At 30.5% G+C, this 20,808-nt stretch overlaps 1 protein-coding gene and 1 long non-coding RNA gene across 8 annotated transcripts in view; one reads left to right on the forward strand and one right to left on the reverse strand.

The window, feature by feature from the left end:
* On the forward strand, window positions 1-1,662 carry LOC105456596. Its single transcript, XR_975269.1, has 5 exons — window positions 1-131; window positions 524-579; window positions 795-860; window positions 1,049-1,246; window positions 1,563-1,662. It is a non-coding gene; the product is annotated as an uncharacterized LOC105456596 (long non-coding RNA).
* A 2,298-nt stretch (window positions 1,663-3,960) lies between these two features.
* Window positions 3,961-20,808, reverse strand: part of LOC105456597 (disheveled-associated activator of morphogenesis 1) — a 28,563-nt gene continuing 11,715 nt past the window's right edge. For 5 of the 7 annotated variants that reach the window (XM_011700771.1, XM_011700774.1, XM_011700773.1 and 2 more), the window contains 11 exons: window positions 13,767-13,874; window positions 9,877-10,185; window positions 8,941-9,165; window positions 8,106-8,703; window positions 7,744-8,018; window positions 6,904-7,236; window positions 6,163-6,638; window positions 5,494-5,930; window positions 5,068-5,195; window positions 4,810-4,980; window positions 3,961-4,698 (listed from right to left, as the gene is read on the reverse strand). In XM_011700771.1, coding sequence (XP_011699073.1) covers window positions 4,429-4,698; window positions 4,810-4,980; window positions 5,068-5,195; window positions 5,494-5,930; window positions 6,163-6,638; window positions 6,904-7,236; window positions 7,744-8,018; window positions 8,106-8,703; window positions 8,941-9,165; window positions 9,877-10,185; window positions 13,767-13,808 — 3,264 coding nt within the window. In that variant the 5' untranslated portion in view covers window positions 13,809-13,874 and the 3' untranslated portion in view covers window positions 3,961-4,428. Of the gene's footprint in view, window positions 4,699-4,809; window positions 4,981-5,067; window positions 5,196-5,493; window positions 5,931-6,162; window positions 6,639-6,903; window positions 7,237-7,743; window positions 8,019-8,105; window positions 8,704-8,940; window positions 9,166-9,876; window positions 10,186-13,766; window positions 13,875-18,094; window positions 18,647-19,400; window positions 19,422-20,808 lie in introns of those variants that run through there. The other 2 variants (XM_011700769.1, XM_011700768.1) reach the window with 2 other exon arrangements.

Here is a 20,808-nt window from a genome sequence, read left to right on the forward strand (position 1 = left end):
GTATGGGGTCTTTAACAGTCGCCGCGAGAGCTCGTCGGTGCAGCCCATATTAATTCAATTTAGTTTCAGTTTCAAAACGTGGCGGAACGGAACGGATCCAGAGCAAGTGTGACGCTATGATTCACTTATTGGTAAGTAATACTTGTATTAATCTCACGTTTAATGTTAATACGTGTAATATTGATTCGGCACGTGCATGCTGATGAATCGGTCGAACGCTCACGTATCTCGCAATACTCCTTCGGCCGAAAATCTTGAAAGATATGTAGCGTCGCCGCGCCGCGCCGCGCCGCGCTTGTTTCGCGTAAGCTGACGGCCGCTTGTCTCGCGTGCGGGACGAATATTGCTCCGCTTCGCTATCTTAATTACGCGTTTATGTATTATATACGTTAACGCATAAACGCGAATTATATAAGTGACGCAGCCGCGCCGCGCCGCGTCGCGTTGCTTTCGGCGCGTCAAGTTAACCAAAGCTCGCACTAATTGCGCCTGCATTCTAAACGTTCACATTTTATTTTTGCAGGGAACGCGATGGAACGGACCAGCTCCGCGAAACAAGTGACGCCGCGATTCAATTAAGTAATACTTGCAATATACTATTAATCTCACATTTAACTCGTATTGCGCAATACTCGTTCGGCTGACAATCAAGACATATATATATATATGCGTAGCGTCACCGCGCATAAGTGACGCCGCCGCGCGCCGCGATGCTATTAAGCCACGCGAGGTGAACCGCGGGATAAACCAAATCGCTTCGCCATTTTAATAGCATATCTCCTTTATATTTTCAGAACGCGACGAACATATAAGATAGATAGTCTCCGGAACGAGGAATATTGCGGCTGATATAATTGCAGGTAAGTGATATTTGTATTTGTATATTTGTCTAACGCGCAGTATAATATAATAGAATCGGCACTCGTACGTATACATTAATTGATCGCTGACGCGTCGCTGTCACGTACCGTTTCGCCACGGCATTTATTTCGTGTCAAGTTAACTGCCTGCATCTTAATTATACATTAACGTTACGTTTTAATTGCAGAAAGCAGGAGCACGTACACGCCGGCCGCGATGAATTGGCTCCAAAACGAGTCGCGACTCATTCCGGGGAGGGCGTCGATAGAGAATCAAAAGCATATCCTATTATGCGCAGTTGATCATGATATTCCGGAGAGCTTGAAAGGAGGAGGAGGCCTAGGATAGCTGCTGCATCTGCAGGCTGCAGCGGAGCAACCTTGGGGTAAGTATCATTTCTTACATAAGTACATACATAAAATCAGAAATTCTTCCTCACTTATTCAGATCATTTTTATCTTAATCTATGTTATAAATATTTAGAGAAAGATAAAATCTATAAATATCTATAGTTTTATAAAAATTGATTCTTATGAAGATTTTTTTAAAGGAGATAGATAATTATATTATTAGTCAATATTTAATTGAAAGACAAATTAAAATTAAAATCAAATTAATTCAATACGCGTGTAAGATTTGTCTTTTAAGACTTTAATTATTTTAAGCACTGTTTTAATTTGAATCTTATGTTTGTATTGCAGTGTCATCGTAGCTTCATGACTGCAGAATAACTCCGCTCGTTGCGCATCAGATCGCGGTGAGTGACTCAATTATTTTATCAATAGGGTAACGAATCTGTGAAACTCTTGTATTAGATATATTATATTGTATAGTGATACTGCAATTAAATACGATTTCGTTCACGGATTCGTTGTTAAATGAGATAGACTACATCAGACTAAGCTCACAGTAGTTAAGTACGTCTGGAGTAAAGACTGGTATAAAGCCGCGACTTTTTGACTTCAGTGATTCATATATTAGCCTCTATTATAAATGCCATGAGAGAAGCATCTATGAGAATGAATTAAATTTGGTTTGTTATAATTGCTGGAATAATCTTCATAGGTAATGCTTGTATAAAATTTAATTTATACAACATATATATATATATATATATATATATATATATTTAATTAAAATACATTTATAACTTACCAGATGTAGATAAATGTAATTCTTCAGTAATTATGATATATGTAATTTCTTACATAAGATAAAGATGTTTCTATCAGTAACAGTATAATAGTATATATATCCTTATAATTTAAATAATAATTAAAATAGTTGAAATGGATTTTATATAATTAAGATTTTACAAATAATTAATATTGGGAATTTGTGTTACTCATTTTAAGAAATGTAAAACAATAAGATTGCTCAAAATTATATATGAAGATTTTACATTTATTTGATATATTTCTTTATATTTTAATACACATATATGTATGTATGTATTATATAAATGTTGTACATACAATATATTTTAATTGGATATCCTGCAAAGTAGTTATGTTCCAAGGAACAAGAACATACTGAATATTTACAAAAGTACAAAAGTTTACAAAACATTTACGACTATACAGCGAACTCTTCTAATCATATACTTTATCTCTACAATTGAAAACTATAGCTTTAACGGCACAAAGTTAGCATAACATAGTTTTCTAATTGTCTAAATTGTATTCGATTCACATTATTGTTTCGTTAAATTAGAAAATCAGACTTTTAGTTTTTCAGAAGCAGTTAGCTGGCAATTACTGCTTGTCTATAGGCCTTTGAAGTGTTTATTATTGTTTGTTGAATTAAGTATTGTTTCATCAGGTTTAAGAGATGATAAATCATCCTTTTTGATCAATATCATATATACAAATCTCATATTCAAATATATATTTAGTATAAATATATATACATATATATATATATATATATATATATATATATTTATATACTAAATTTATATTTGAATATGAGATTTGTATATCATATGAGGTGTTTATAAAATTCTTATCACGTATTTGCTCAAAGCAAAATTATTTGATTAGATGTAAAAATCAGAAATGTGATCGCAAATGCCATTAATTTCTACAAATAATAAATATTATAACTTTACATACATTTTGTATAGATGATTTATACTGCATTACTTTGATTTTGACGACAGATTCTGATATAACGGAATTTTATGAATGCCTTGTCTTGCCCAGTTCTTAATTAATTACTGTCAAGATTTTGCCAAGTTAATTATGTTTAATTGCATTCAAACTTAATTCATAAAATAGACAAAATGATTTTATACAAAAGAATTTTGTCTTTTATAATTCATTATAAAATACATTTTAGCATTTTTTCATTAATTAAAGACGCTGAGTGCGCATTCGCATTCATTTAAAAATGCTCCTTACTTCGTAAATCGGAATTTACATCGTCTTATTAATTTGCATTCTGACTTTTGATTGAAGCATGTTGGAAATTTAATATGCCTTTTACAAAGAAAGGATAATTATTCCTTTGAGATAGAGAGATAGATTGCACATGCTCAATATGTATTATTCGGTCGCTATATTAATAAAAAGCTACTAATAAAAAAAAAAATTAATTTTTTTAAAACTTATTATCTTATATCGTGTTGTGATAAAAAATTTTAACAATTGTCCGAAAACTGTTTTTGTTACGTTCAACTGCAGTTTCGTAGGCATTCTTGACTCTTATAAAATATATTTTATAATGAGTTTTATAGCGTTTTTTACGTGAAAATATCGTGTGTTATAGTTCTTCCTTCGTTTTAAAATGAAATTTTTCCTTTATAATAATATATAATTTGTATTAAATCATGATATATTAAATTTAGTATCTAATTGACATATTAATATAATCTACCGTTCACGGAATTATATTCAGTTTATTGTATAAAAACTTCTATATCCAATTAACTTTTTTCTATCAAAGCAATTAGTCTTTTGTACAAAATTTGTTTGGAAGAGTACAGAAATTTACAATTTCTTCTGGTTTGCTGTAAAATTCTTATAGATAGTATACACTTATAGGAAATTTTGCGAAATTATTTCATTCACCGATATTACATAACATTAATAGAATATATTAATAGTATAGATTCTGTATTGTTAGAAAATGTCTAACAATAGGGTTGAATTTGTCATAAAAAAGTTTTACAAAAAGTATTACATTTATATTTGACGTAAGTATAAATGTGCGCCGCGAAATTTTGTGTTCTGTAAAATTTTTCTAAAATCGTTGAAAGACAATAAATTTCTAGGTTTCCTCGGGTTAGATTCGCGTCAAAAGAATATTTCACGTATGTTATTTATACGATATGTATGTAAGTGCTTTATTAAATTAATTTTATGTGGCTTAATTTTGTATGTAATGTCACACGGGTGCCTATAAATTGTAATAATTTTATCTGTTAATTGGAATGTTAACTATATTTGTAATTAGATTAGCTACAATATGCTCTTAATAACGCGATAAATTTTTAAGAAATCAATTATTTTGCATGTGAAAAATTTGTATGCTGAGAAATGCGATTTATCTGATCCTATTGAGGTTCTAATGACGTTCTCGAGAATCTTCCTTGTGAATGCTGTGCCTGCGTGATTCTTGACCGCTAGGCGTAACAGGTCGTCGTTTTGATCTTTTGAATTTAGCGATATCCTCGCCGAACACGTCACCAGTTCGAAGAGCAGATATTAAATCGTCGAATTCGCCTTTGTTATCATTCTGTTGTCCGTTACTATTTGTTTCGTTCTTCTTACTTAGCGATATGCTGTTTAATATACCTTCTCGTGAGTTCTTTCTCTCTATCGTTCTCTTCCGGAGCTGTAAGAAATTGTAATATGTAATAATATATTATTATTTACGCTCTACACATGTAAAAATAACGTACAAATACGTATTTATAAAATATGATATAGTAATAATATTCCTTACTTCCTGTTCTTGCTTTGCTCTACGTTCCTCTTCTTCGATTTTCTTCCTCATATTTTCTACATCTTGCCTTGCTTCAGCTAGGGCTTGTAAAAAGTTTTCAAAAATGCCAAAGAATTCATCTGGTTGAACGCCAGCCGAATCTTCACCAAACAGTCTCACTGCTCGATCAAACTGGTTATGATAAAATCAGTTTTATCATAATATTAATCACAGCCATATTTATCACAACCGTAATTAACGTTAATTATTTATTCTTACTCTAGTTTTCATATCTTGGAATAAGTCTTCCGCCTCTGCTAATCTACACGTGGCTTGCGCCTGGAAGTCCCTCATCGCTGGTAAAAACATATCACCCTGAAGCACTTGAGATTGACCTCGATGAAATTCTAAAAAATAAATGAAATGGGAATGAAATAAATTTAATAAGTGACGAGATAAATAATAATTCATCTAAATATTCTTCGTGTTTTTCTTTTCGCGCAATTTTCATAATATACTTTTAGATAATCGTTCTCACTCTCGCAGAAAAAGAAATTAACACACTATAAACATTGCAGATAATTAACCGTTTAAAATTAAGATACTCAAGATACTTACGCTTTTAAATTATCTTTAGTCATGTTAGTTTCAATCTTTTCACGTCAAATTCGCTTAAAATTCAACTATTATATAATCTATTATTACCTATTTCTCTTTGAACATCCTGCAGTCCGTTTTTCAAATTGGCCACTTCTTTCTGCAAATCGGCCATACTAACTTTAGCAGCTGTTTTAACGTGCGGCATATCCTCTTCGATATCTAGAACCTCTCTGAATCTAGCTTCGAGAATTTGCACAAGATAATGTAATAAAGTTGTACCCTTGGAGCAAGAAGACTTTGTGTCAACTAGACGATTTAAAGAAGCTAATCGAAAGCCGCAGGCGTTACCCCGCGCATTCCCGCGATTCACGTAATTTCCCAATGCTAAAACTAATTCCAAAAGTTTTCTGAGTCTCCTTGATCTGGCTACTTGTCGGCTTGCTTCTAAAACTGCCCGCATCCTCGGTGTCAGTTCCGCAATGCTAGCTGCAAATTTCTTTTTGTAATGAAGAGAACGCAATCTCTGTTCATAATGCGGCACCCTAAAGACAAAACAATTAATTTATATTTTATTTGTTCAATGTTTAATTGATTCGTTTTGTATTTGCTTAAAGAAAGACTAAAATTTCACTTTTAGCGAGTTACTCGAAATTTCGATCTAATCAATCGATTAAAGTGATTATCATAATTTCAGCAGAGAGAGAGAGAGAGAGAGAGAGAGAGAGAGAGAGCTGAGTTTTAAAACAAGTTAATAATGTTGAAAATACAACGCACTTTGATATTTGATACAAGAAACAGTCAGCCCTGTTTTGCAATTCCTTTTGATGGATATCTAACAAGGCAGCCTCTTCCGAGGATGGTATGTATTTTAGCAACTGCTCCACCATATCGATGTGCAAAATATTCTGCTGATCCATCGATAATATGGTTCTAGTAATTTCGTTATCAGACATCTTCAATTTCGACAACAGTATAGTGCAATTCTGCGCTCTTCTCGAATCGATTACTGACATCGTCTTCTTATTCTTTCCTAATGTCCTCAAGTCTTCTATCGAGCCTTCCGTGGAAACGCCATTCTTTTGATAAGCGCAAAAGATCTTATCAATAGACTCGAGGTCCATTACGTTGTAAAGTTTCGTATCGTCCAACTCTGACCATATTGTACCCTGCAACTTCTGCTCAGGTATTTTCGACCAGTTGAACGATTTCAAAGGATTACTCGGCTGTGGAACATTCTTTATTATCTCCACCTACGAAAATTTTAATTCGAATTAAATTATTCGACTGAAGAAAATTATTAATTATATAATATAATATTTCTTATATATTATTAGTAATATAAGAAATTATACTACTGCAACTAATTATGCAATTAATCTTAGAAAAAAATATTACCATTAAAAAAATCTAATTATTAAATATTAAATTTTTTGTTTTATTGCCGTTGTTATTATTATTTATACGTAATAATTTTATAATTCACTTAGTTAAAACATTTTGGAATATAATAATAACCTTCATAGGCGGGGGAGCAGCCGGCATCAAACAAGGAGGTGGCGGAGGTGCTAATGGAGGAGGTGGTGGTGGTGGTGGAGTGGGTTTGGTCTCAATCTTTTCGAGTACTTCATCTTCTACAATTTTTAAAGTGGCTTTCGCATCATCTGGCAAACTTCCTGAAGCTACCAATTGTTCTAGACGTTTCCTTTCAGATTTCTCGTTATTAATTTGTCGCGACAACGTCTCAAGGCTATCTTCCAATTCAGAAATTTTTTGTTTTGTCTCTATGTGCATTGAGGTCTCTTTTTCAAGACGTTCTTTGATCCTTACTAAACTTGCTTCCATATCTTCCTACAAATAGATAATTACAAACTATGACACTATTTGTTGTAAGAGAACAAACAACACCAAACAGTAAATGACAATTCAAATTTTTGTTGTATCAAAGACATAAAAATAACTTATTTTAACATTAAATGAATTTATTGAAAAGAAAAAAAAATGTTACTCAGGTTTTTTTATATCACCGATTAGCCATATATTTGAAATGTATTTAATATTATAAAAAAAGCACTTTTAAACCTGAATAATGTGTGTTTTTCTCATTTTTATATTATTATCAATCTCAAGGTTTCAAACATTTTTCAAATGTGTATATCTTTAGCAAATAAATCAAATTAAGAAAAAAATTCTTTTTAATATATAGATATGTGTAATATGCATCTAATATTTTTTATAAATAACATTTTATTATTACTATTATTATTATTATTCTGCATTATTATAAGACATTTGACTTGTCACTGACAAATAGAACATATATATATATATATATATATATATTGATTTGGATAATACTTTTTCTTGACTTCTCAGATCTAGTTCCTGCTCCTTCTTAGCCAGTTTCGTGGACATGTCCAAATTTTCGCGTTCCATTTCCTCGGCCTTCTTCCTTGCAGCCACAAGTTCTTCTTCCTTTGCGAGAAGATGAACAATCTCCTTCACATTTATTTCTATTGGGGCCACATCAGGATTTTTTATTAATCCTGTCTCGTTGCTTTCAGACTGTAAAACGATCTGCTGAACAATCCGATCAAACAACAACCAATGTTGAGGATGCGAACCATAATCCACTGCGAAAAAAATTAATTAGCATTATAATATATTATGATTTATTTCACGATTACAAAAATAAGATTTTCCAATCGAAAATCACTCACGTGGCAACAAGAGACAATGTTCAAGTAAGCTAAGAAGATGAGGATAAGCAGCAGTATGGCTGAGTTTCCGTCGCAAAAGATCGAACATGGCACTAGCACTCTTAGTGTCCACATGTTCCTTTTCGAATTTCCTGGCGAGCTCCTTCTCGTCTTCATTTCGTACCATCTCAAAAAAATCGAGATGCCTATCGAGTGTTTCATTTTCGTATTTTCTCAGTTTCTCGATAATAGGTTGTATTCCGAGCATTAGTAGCTCATAACGTAGATGCAGCCTAAACTCCAGCGTAACTTGACCAGGCCCGTAGTTTAGCACGGCGTTGATAAATGACATAATCGCTGTTTTTAGGGATAGATTATCTTTATAGATGCCGAAATTTTTATCAAGATCATTAATTATGTACTGGAAGCGCGTCCTTTCCGAATGATATTGTTGGAAGTGCAACATAGCTTCTAAAACTTTTCGGTGACCGCCTGGTACTAAACAGACTGCACCGAGGATCTCTAGTACAGAGATTTTCGTTTTTATATTCTCAGATGCGAGCGACTGTGATATTGTGTTGATTGCCGTTGGATGTGCCAACACATGTGCTCTACCATTCTAGAACAAAAGATATATTAACTAAAATAATGAAGAAAAAATTGATATACGTGCAAGGTTTCCCTTAATGAAATATTAGGGATGCAAAATTGTTGAACAGTTGGATTAATACACTCTTAACCCTTATGAAAATATGGAAAAATTAGGCTGTAAGCTGCAGCTCATTTGTGATAAAATGTCGTTAATAATAGTAAATATTATTTAACATTTATTTACTATACACTTGATGAAACTTACCGAATTATTCATTAAAGCCTTTAAACATCCTATAACGCTGGTATGGAGATTACTATTAGCTGCTTCAGTATCCATAGTCCCTAATACTTGTAATAAAGCGTTTAAACCATCTAGTTCTATAAATCTGAGAACAAAGCTGTGCGGCTGCGTCCTCAGAGCAGTCTTTAAAGCTTCTGCTTGACGCATTTGATTCGATACTTCTTCATCTTCTTCCGGAAAAGGATTCTGTATAATATACATACGTTTAATATGCTCGTCACATATATATTTAAATATCGGAGATAAAATCGAAAATAATACGACAATATCTCGCTTTCAATCTTTATAAAATGTTCTTCCAGCAAAATTATTAACTCTCATATCAGTCATCATATCATTGTAAATCTATACTATATACAATGACACAAAATAAAAACATAAATTTAAAAAATTTTAACACAGTAGTAACTTGTAAATTAGCTATTTTACACCAGTTTTCAATTCTCTCTTATGAGAATCCTATTTGTTTAGCTTATAATTTTGGTATGTGCCTGCTCTTTCTTGCTTTACCTTTTCGATTTTAATAAGAAAATTTTCAAGACAAAATGATCACGATTATTAAAATAAATCTTGTTAATAACATTAATCTTGTTAATAACATTGTTTATAACATTTTTCTGTAATAACGTTTAATGCTAACGTCAAAATTGATTCTATTAAAAAAAAAAAAACAACGTGTATTCAGTATTATTTATTTCTCTATAAAAAATTATTTTCGTCGCTCGAATAAGTAATTGTTTAAAACTCATTTGTGGTATATATAAAACCTTGTTTAATCTGTTTAACACACGCACGCACAAAACAAAACAGATCTTTAACGACCAATAGTTTAATCTCATCATCATCATCATCATCATTAATAATCATAGATTTTATTAAACAATTTCATTCACTCACATTTGCTATCATCTTCAATCTATTGATATAGTCCTCGGGATCACCGCTAAGGTCAGTGGTGCGTAAGCCGCCGTTGTCCAAAGTGCCATTACCTTTTCTGGAGCAATATATCTGCCACTTTTTATTGGCTGGAAGTGCCAAAACTGCTTGTCGATTGGTTTGGGTTAGGTCCAGTTCGTCGACAAGTTCGAGAAACATTTTATTCAGCTCCTCCTCGGCTGGCATTGGTAAGGTTGGCGTCATTGCTTGTAGCGTGAGTGTACCCGTGTGCTCCACAACGCAATATGTGATTTCCGGTGGCTCGTCATCCTGCGAGGAGCAACTAGATTAGTTCAGTATCCTATCATATGTATTATAGATCATGCAAGTAATATTATATAAACAATAGATATAAAAAAAGCTATAAGATAATAGCGTTGTCGTGTTTCCTAATTTTACGCATTGAATTATTAGCATAAATCTTTTTGCTTTCTTTCCGCGTATACAGAACATGTACATTTATGAACTGTATTGCTTGTATATGCTGTAAATGCAATATCAAATTATAGAATAGGCCAAACTAACGAGCACTAATAAGATTAGAATAAATTTTATGTTTTATATTTAAGCATCACCTTATTAGTGTTCGTTAGTTTGGCCTATGCTATAATTTGATTGTTTCTACATTGACGAGCTTGCCTCACATTGTTAGTTCAACTTAAATATATGTATGTTGATGCGTTTTTTATTTATGATAGAAAAAATATTTAAAAATATATAAAAATTTAATATACTGCATATTGATATATAAAAGTACGCTTAATATATCCGCAATAATAAGTTAATTTTAACAAAAGGATAATATAAAATTATTGAAAATACATTCTTGCAAATTTGATTGTTAAATCAAAATGTATCTTATTGTTAATCGCGATCAATAATGCAATCGGCTCATTGCCACAAGGATTCGCTTTGCACTGGGATTTGCTTTCGATCAATGAAATTTTTCGGTGTTTTTTTTTGTTTACACGTTTTTCTATTGATATATTGAGTTGTACGTATACGATACTTTTCAGATTTTGATGCTAAAGTTGACCAATAACAATAAAATAATAATGATAATAGAATTGCAAAATTGACATAAAATATGTTAACCCGTATAGCATTGAAATTGTACCAGTTTCGATGTTCAATCTATTTTCACTATTGTGTGTGCTCATTCTCGCTTCTTCTTATTACTAGCTAGTCAAGAGCTAACAGCAGTAACGGCAACAAAGGTCAGGGGATCGGCTTAGGCATGGATTCCTGTACTTTCACACGTGACTAAGAAATTACCTATTCACGTGCTAGATGTCGATTATAATCTTAGCAAACATCATCTTTGCGCGATCATCGCGGTAAGAGGTCATGTACCAAAGAATGTTCGAACAAATTCCCCCTCCCTCCTCCCCCCAATGTTCTTATTCCAAAGATTTTTTTACACAGTTTTTTGTCCTCATCAGCGTTGTATGTAGGAATTTAAAAAAAGGTGTGCTTGCACGTGATAGTCACGAGTGTCACGACCGAGATCAAGCGCCATCAAACGTGACATGTGACTAGGACGTATATACATGAGTTTGCAGAAAAAAAATTAAATGTACAGCGCGAGACTATATATATATATATATATATATATATATATATGTAATATATATAAATATAGATTATTGCCAGGTGTTAACAATTACGTTACATTATTTGTGGAGAATTGTAGTTAATTATACTTGAGCACGCAATGAAATATGCCTTCTTTATATCTTTATATTGTACAAAAAAAAAGAAAGCAGTAATTTGAAAACTTGAAATAGATAGTGTGCGACTTTTACAAAGATTAATGATGTCAAGATACATAGCGTCAGGCATATGGAAAAGATTTCCTAGTGATGCATCTTGTTTTACACGGGTTTCAGATAAAGTAAAGATAATTAGAGAGAATAACGGAAAAATTTTCAAAATGGCAACAATGTCTAATGTTAGTCATGAAATATAATATTGCATTCATACGACATATGAACAATAATTTGAGACAATTTACACTTGGATTTTTTTTTACGGGACAATTAGATTTTTGCCAATTTTTGCATCGAGAATGTAAATGGAAATACAACTTTTAATAAAAAAATTTGCTTTCGTAAAACATAGACAGTAATATAGTTTCTTTTAAGAATTAACATTTAAACGAATATACATTGTAATAAATTAAAAAATATTTTTCTGGAATGCGATATGCAAATAAAATTGAAATTTATTGTTAAACGTAATGTAATGGTTTTCGATTTATTTTGGCTTGATAGCAATATTTTGATATTCTGGTGAAAAAGTTGAATGAGTGTATATCAATTTTCAAATAACAAAAATGCTGTTCGTCAAATGTTAATTTGAATTGTAATTTTAAAAATTTTTAATGGATTAGTAAAAATATTTATTTATACAGACTTTATTTATTCGATAAGTGTAAGTCGCGCTACACACACACACACACACACACACACACACACACACACACACGTACGATTAATGACTCAATCTACTTTCAGTTTCTACTTTCAGTTGACTTTCAAATTAACATGTGCATCTAGCTTGTCGAACGAAATTTATTTTGATTCACTTTTATATATTTGAGAGAATACAAAATTTGAAAAAATTATAAAGATTTAATTAATAATATTAATATATTTCATATCAAACATTTCTGTTACAATATCGAATCAAATAAATATTATAAATATATACAATAAACATAAAATTTTGATTTTATATATATGTATATATATATATATATATATATATATATATGTATATATATATATATACATATAATATTTTATGTTTCTAAATTAATACTTATCACTCAGATGTTTGAATAAATAGAAATGTATTATATTGTAATTATATTCGATTGTTATATGATAACAACATTATGTGTTAACAGCTATTATTGATAAAAGTTATTCTCACATCGTTCATATGAATGCATTCCAGGAAGCTATAAGTATTTTTTTTATTAAAAATATCGTTCGTATAAGTAATGAAGGCAAGAATGTTTGCTAATTATAAATAAATATTTTTTAGGATACTCATAATTTAACACAGATTGCAATACGAAATAACGCGGTCGATCCTATTAAACCGCCTTCTTGCTTCGGTTCGTTTCTTCTGGAAGTTACCTTCCATTTCATTTACACTTCTTTTCACAAGAGAGTTCATTTTACTTTGGTTTATATAAGAACTTCCTAGTAACAATTTGCCGTAACAGTTTACTCATAACATTCAATGAAGGTTATACCTCTGTATGTCGTGGAATTTTAAGAAAGAATGTAGAGATAAGTGTGCTAAAAATTGTTAAAGATTAACATTTGTGAAAACATAAAAAAATTAATGAAAAATATATTTTAATTAGTGCATTCTTGTTAATTACATTTTTATTTTGTATTTTTTGTGCATTTTATTCTTTACAAGGCATATACATATAAGTATGTATGTTTTTTACAAGCGTGTTAAAATGTATCTAAAAAAAAAAAAAGAAAATAGACATAATATTGCATTATATTAAATTAAATTTTGTAATTACTCTTTTTTCAGAATTTAAAAATGAAAAAATTAATTCCATTATATTATAAAAGAAACATGTTTATATTAATATACTATTGGAAAATGTTTTAATAATAATAATATTATTAACATTTTAATTATATTATTAATAATTTAAATTTATTGTATGTATATTATATGTATCTATTATTTATAAATAATAATTATTCGTAAATTGGTATCCGTCAAAACAGCATTGTTTACACAATCTAGCAAATAATGGTCTAGTAACTTTATCGATGGTTACATTTGTTATATAAATATTATATTTAAAATCTTACTTGTAAGCAGCCGCAAAACGATTTCTTCACTCGTGATGGCATAGTTTGGCAGCGACCAACAAATTCCTTTAGAGGCTGTGAACTTTTCACAGGACAGTTTGGAATCCTCTGCAAATCATGAAAAGTTTCATGTGTTATTTGTTATAATGCATGGTATTATCGATAATATTCTCTCTCTCTCTCTCTCTCTCTCTCTCTCTCTCTCTGTCTAATGTTTTATCTAAAACAATGTTAAAATCTAAAACATTATTAAAAATGTATTTAACCATCATGATGGAAGCAGTTAAAGGAGAGATAAAGTTAAAGTTGTATCGTGAAAATTTTGCGCTTAAAAAAAATCTTCATAATGTTACATATACCAATGTTATGTGCTATAATATTATAAATTAAAGCATCAAGAAACCGGAGTAAGCAGTTTTATGAGCATAGTAATAACGTCGCATTACATGTCAATTTCGTAATATTCATTAGTTTTATTTTTAATTATAAAGAAAATCAGTCATAACATAATTATAATATATGAATAAATCGAGTGTAATATTATTATATCAGGGTGATGCAACATTGTAGAATAATAACTTATTATATTCTAAGTCAATGTAGCGAAAGCTTCAACATTCTTTTGTGATTTGATCACTTACGTGAAAAAAACGCCACTTTTCAACCGTAGGCTCTGGGCAAGACACTGTATCCCGATCCTCATCATTGGAGGACATGTCAGTATTAATTGGATCACTTTTTTGTATGTTATATTTGAGTGGAAGAGGATTATTCTCGTCCCTCCCCTCTTCCCCTCCCCTCTCCCCCTCCCCCCTTCTTCAAAGTTTGATACGATTTTGATTCTAATCGTCCTTATGATTAATCGCAATTTTCACTTTTGCACACTTCGCAGATGAACTCGTTTTGTTCGCATGCAAGTAAATACTCGAGAATTCGAGCCGTCAACCAATTTCATAGGCAAGAAATTCTTATCTCGCACGTAGAAATTCTTATCGCGTCGGAAAAAACAGAACAACGTCAATTATCGTGCGCCAGTTATCGCACGACTATGCATATCATTGTGATGTCCTCAGTAGAACCAGCTGATCACTAGTCTTTTTTAGAGTAATAAAAACCTTTTCGAAAAAATGTAGTACTTCATATTGTCATTAATTTATTATATTATCGAGATATTATCGTTAATTAATTTCATTTCATTAATTTATTTCATTCTTATCAATCTATTTGTCATGTATTACAGTATTTGTATTTATTTAAAGAGACGATAAAAAATTAAAAGTTCTGTAAAAGAAAATAATATCCCAGAAAGTATAAAATAATGTCTTTAAATACAATGCATATTATTTTAAATAAGTATATATTCATATTTTAATCTTGAGATGCAATCAAAAAAGTTAGTATTTTTACAATACATTTTGTCGTGGGAAGCGATTCGCCGCGTCGGAAGCGATTACACTAGCTATAACAATTCACGGACTTGTAAACACACTTTCCAAAGTTTTACGGTTTAATCCATTTCTTGAAGTTATTTCCTTATTGTGAAAAAAAGATATGTAGACCCTTTACATACCATAGTATAATTTACTATTACCACAATTTACACGTGCCAGTAACATCACAAGTGTAAACATATAAGAATCGTAAAAATTGCATTTTGAAAGATATATCAGTTTCATCGTCAATTATTTAAACACTTATTATGTAATTAAATCACGAGGATAAGAAAGGCGTCAAAACTCCTTATCGATTAACTCGGTCAGAGTGACTTAAGCAAATAACAATAAGTAGCTTATTATTATGATCACATCTTTATAAAAAGCAGCAACAATATATCTTAATCTTTATCTGTTTAATTTTCCACACATGTAGTTTCTCATAAATAATTCAATATCAATTTATTATGTTTATTATTGAGTTGTTTATTATTGATTATAAAATATAGTTTATTTGTAACATCTACATTTAATATCTTTTTTCGGTCTGTAAATACAACTTAAAATACATATAATTAATCTTAAAAAATTGCTGGAAAAAAATTGTTGACTAAATTGAATTTTACGTTAAATATATCGCAGGTGCAATTAAAGAATACGCTAAAAAAATGTAATAAATTTAATTCTTAGTCACTGTCGTGTTATATATAGTTTCACACCATAATACGATTATTGTATTGTAATCCGCGCATGCGAATGATTTAATTTTATAGATTCCAATGACGTGTAGATAATTTAAATTGATTATGAATAACAATGAATTACATGCGTCAGTTTATTTATACGTATATGCAATTTATTTATTTTATGGCGTGCCAATAAGATTTGAAATCTGACAATGAAAAATAGTTGAATTACTTTACATCTTCTGCATTGTTCTTGCATATCGCTTCTCGCGCTTTATCTTTTCTCTTGTCTGATTTTGATCTCTTACGTTTTCCTCTCTCTTCTTTTTCGAGTACTCTCACCAGAGATATTCGAGTGAAATTTTGGTGTGCCCTTTTCTTAACATGACATCTGCAGCTAGATCATTGATCATTATATCGACTGTCATTTAGGATTCAACTTTCCATTTCAAACGAGAATAATTTTCTTATTAACCGCTGTCGTTCTACTTATTTTCTATTTTTATAATTGCATACAGGTAATGATCGGGATTCATAACATTAAAACAAAAATTATAGACACTAGAAAAATAATGTAATTGTGTTGTCCGCGCGTGTGTGAAAATGAAAGTTGTAAGCAATATTAATTAAGTCAGTAATTGTATTATTCAATCATGGAAGAAAAGAAAATCGTAATCGATGGAATATGATTGATAATCGTTAGCGCGATTACGTTCTATTTATGTGCTGCAGATATCGTACTTTCGAAAATGTTTAAAACAGCCTGAATTGTTCGATGTACTGTCCGTGAAATGAGTAGGTAACAGGCTCAGAAAGCGTGCAAATTTTTCAATCATAATTATGACATCGACATTGCTGCTGAATTCAGCGACATAGTTTAATCGATATTGATATGCGATATTCGTGATAATTGTGTGTTCACGTAAATTTAGTGACGCGAACAGCTGTCTGACAGATTGCTGACATGGAACACAAATGCATGTATATGCATTAAAACTGCTATAAAACAGGTAGACTCTCACATTTATTTCTTAGACTTCAATCGTTTCTTCGCCGAATAATGGCTGATATAATATACGTGGCCAATGAGATATATAATGTATAAATTTAATGGACCAGGCGAATGGACCAGGCAAATCAATCCATTACGAGAGACCGTCATGCATCGTCACATTGCATTCAAACAAAAGTTGAATGTAAGAAGCTGTAAGCTTCAGCAAAAAGTTGTAAGAAGCAGATAGCTTTTGACAGATTTATAAATAAATAATTCATTAAGGACTTACTAACAATTATGGTATGTAACCCTTCTACTTCTACGTATAATAATTTACTGATTTACAATTACGAATACTTACTAACATAGTGTATATATTTTGTATTTATTATGTCACGCGACATTATAATTAATGTTTATGCTCATCAAGCTTGAATAATAAAAATTATAATAATAATCAATTAAGACAGTTCAAATATTTGAGAAAGCAAAAAAAAATTTAATTAAGAAAAAACAATGATGAAATACTTCCTTAAAGGCAGTACACCATACGTACGCACATTTATAATAAAAATTTTCACTCGCTTATTGATTGTGACTCATGATGTACTTTCCTTGGAATTGCTACCAAAAAAGCGTTACGGACATTTCGTCACATGCTCATCATGTATGAACAGTCACGTATTAGAAAGTTAATAAGATTTTAATGTAGCAGTCGAATATGTATAATGTGCTTCCGGTCACATATCATTTACGCATTATGTAACAATTAATTAATTAAAAAATATAACTATGACATTTTAATTCGAAAAGATTAATTTAATTACACATTTAAACATTTACATTTATCAACTATTATTTAATTTTTCTATTCTCTTTACTTATTATACAGAGTAATTTAAAAGAAAAAAAATTATTAAAAAAAAATTAAGGAAGACTGAATATGTTTATTGCACTTCTCCAAATTTTCTCGAAATTGGTTATATCGACAGCCCAAATACTTTGCCTATCCTTCCAAATGCACAATTGTTTTTGGCGCGAATGCAAAATTAGGCAATAATTGCAATTGCAACATCGGATTTAGCAGTTTTTACGATTTAAAGTGTACAAGGCATTTATTATTCAGGCCGCTAATATGTCACAACAGCATGTTATAATACAGCGTTTATTATTTAAACTATATATTAAATTATTATTGTACACATTCAGTCATACCAGATTCAGTTTTTCCATTTTTTCCAACATGATGTCCATTTTGAGTTTTGTCAATATCTTCAAGATAAATGTTGTATTCTTCTGAACTGAGAATCAATACGTCTCGTCCCGTTCGAAAGTTGCTTGTTTCGCACGTGTAAATTACCAATATTTGCTGACAATCACACTGTCAAATTATATTGCGTCCACAGAATTTAAGTTCAATATTTAAAATTAATTTTTCTCTATAATTTAGACTTTATATAGCTAAAATATCAAAGATGAAATTCGATTGTTTTGCAAGCCACGCTTGCAGATCGCGGAAATTATACGTGGCATTGAAATTTTCTTCCTTTTGGAATAGTCCTTATGCGATCAGACGGGATATTTATAATTCTTCTTTAACACTCATTTATGGTCAATGTGTTGTGCACAAGTTGAATTTTGTTTTAAAAAGTAACTAGTACTAGATTATTGAATCAAGTTCTTTAATTGCAATTTGGTGTTTGTATATTTATAAAAAATTTGATATATTTAAAATATTTAATTAATCATTTAGTTATATAATTTTTGTGTGCTGCAAAAATCTTTGTTAAATTTTGTAATGAAGTTAATTTTCTTATTACTTTCAGCAATATTTAACACATTGTTTAATAACATTTAAAAACACTTCTATGGTGACAATTAAAAAAAAAATTACTTTTTAATTAAGATTAAATTTTATAACTATAAAATTAATTATTTTTATTATAATTTTTGTCTTGAATTTTTTAGACTTAATTTTTACCACAGTCACTTTTCACATTATATATTTGCTTAAACGTATTCCTTAGTTTTCATTACTAGAGTATTTCATTTTATAAGAGAATATGTATATCTCAAGGAGTCTTTCATTATAGAAAAAGATTCCAACAAATTGTTTTTCATTTCTTTGATTAGTTTTCTTCTTCATGTCCAATTACAATTTTTGAGATCTATCTTCAAGTTGTAACAAAAACATTTTCTGTAATTTAAATTATGTTATTAAAAATTTAGTATTCTTCACAAAAGACTCTCCTTTTTTTTAAATTCACTGTTTTCGTTTTGTGCTCTTTGGAAAAAAGTATCTTTTGAAGTTTCATGTTGAATCTCTCTTTATTCATCTCTTTATTTAATTCAATTTGATTCTCGTTGAAAAAAAATCATGTTTAACAGCACAACACAACAGTTGTCAATAAAAAAATCTTCCAAGTGTCAAAGTATTTTACGCCTGTATTATTGAAAACTTCGACAATCTAAAAGAAGAATATAGTAATCGAAAATTCGATTATGAATATTGTGATCTGACTTTTCTGTTCGTTTCGATCGACACAGCGGATGATCTCGTTCGCGGAACGTTCTTGCTCGCGATTGTAGGTTGAACTGCCTGTGCAGGTGAAAACACAACATCTCTCAACCTGCACAGGTGCAGTACATAGGGGTCCCCCAATCGGGTCCTGGAAAGAAGGGGGGCCTACTTGCGCGCTAGGATCTCTTTGCCACGAATACTTCGATCAGCACGGGCCTGTACGGGATGTAAAACCCGGGAATATTATTTGTCATTCACATCGCGCAAAAATCGAATTTGCGTTCAGAATAAATATGAATTGTTAACTGTGATGAGTGAGTACGAAAGAAAGCTGAACCAAAAGTCACAAAAAAAATTTGTTCTTGTAAGAAAAAAAATCTTGTTTAAATATTTTTACAAAATTTGTAATATTTAATATTTTAGCGGTAAATATATATTTTTATCCTAAAAAACAAAAACGCGTTAATTTTTTTCTTACTTTTGATTACTTTTTATTGCGTTTTCTACATTTCACTTTTTACTATAGTTTTATTCATATTATCACTATATCTTATGAAAATGTTTTTTTTAATTAAAAAATTTGCATTAAAAAATAGAATAACTATTAAATAAAATTAATGTAATCTGTAAAACAAATTTTATCATATACAATTTTAGTATTTAAGATAGCATTTTTAAATATATAAAGAAATGTTTGCATGTGAGTTTAATAATCAAGTAATAATCAAGTAATTATCAAAATATCCAGGGGAGTCGATTAATGTGCTTAAACTGCACACAGGTGTTAAACAAACAAAGAGATAAAAACATTGTAGTGTTGCAATCTACTGGTTTGCAGCACCGTATGTGCACGCAAAACGAACTCGAGAGAATCTCTTAGATTGTCGGACTGCAAAGCGTGTTTCTTGTTTTTTTTTCATCCCATGTAATTCGTAGTGTCGTCATTGATCTGGCTCACGATAGAAAACATTCATTCTTGCTTCCTCTGCGGTGGCAGCCTTGTCGACCGGAATGCACTCTGTCTCTTCGCCGATACGACGACTGGTTTTTCAGGAGGAAAAATAAAACACACCATCAGAATATTTTTTCCTCCGTTCTTATACATGCACTTTTATACTTTTCTCCTGCATAGCTGAGAGAGGAAGATCTTATTGCTATTCCTTTTACCAGACTACTTTGAGAATAATCCTCAGTGTAAGAATCGCACCTTTAAGATTTATGTTAACAATCGTCACTCTATCTGATTGGATTAAATCGAATCAATTGAGAATGTAAGTTATTATACAATTGGGCTAATAACAAGTAGACTTATAAACAACGAATCGAATTTCTTATGAAAAATTCAATTTTTGAAGGAGTATGAAATGATTGAGAATGTTATTTAATTATATATACATATATATATATA

The sequence above is a fragment of the Wasmannia auropunctata genome, unplaced genomic scaffold (genome assembly GCF_000956235.1).
Source record: "Wasmannia auropunctata unplaced genomic scaffold, wasmannia.A_1.0 LD335634.1, whole genome shotgun sequence".
Classification (NCBI taxonomy): Eukaryota; Metazoa; Arthropoda; class Insecta; order Hymenoptera; family Formicidae; genus Wasmannia; species Wasmannia auropunctata.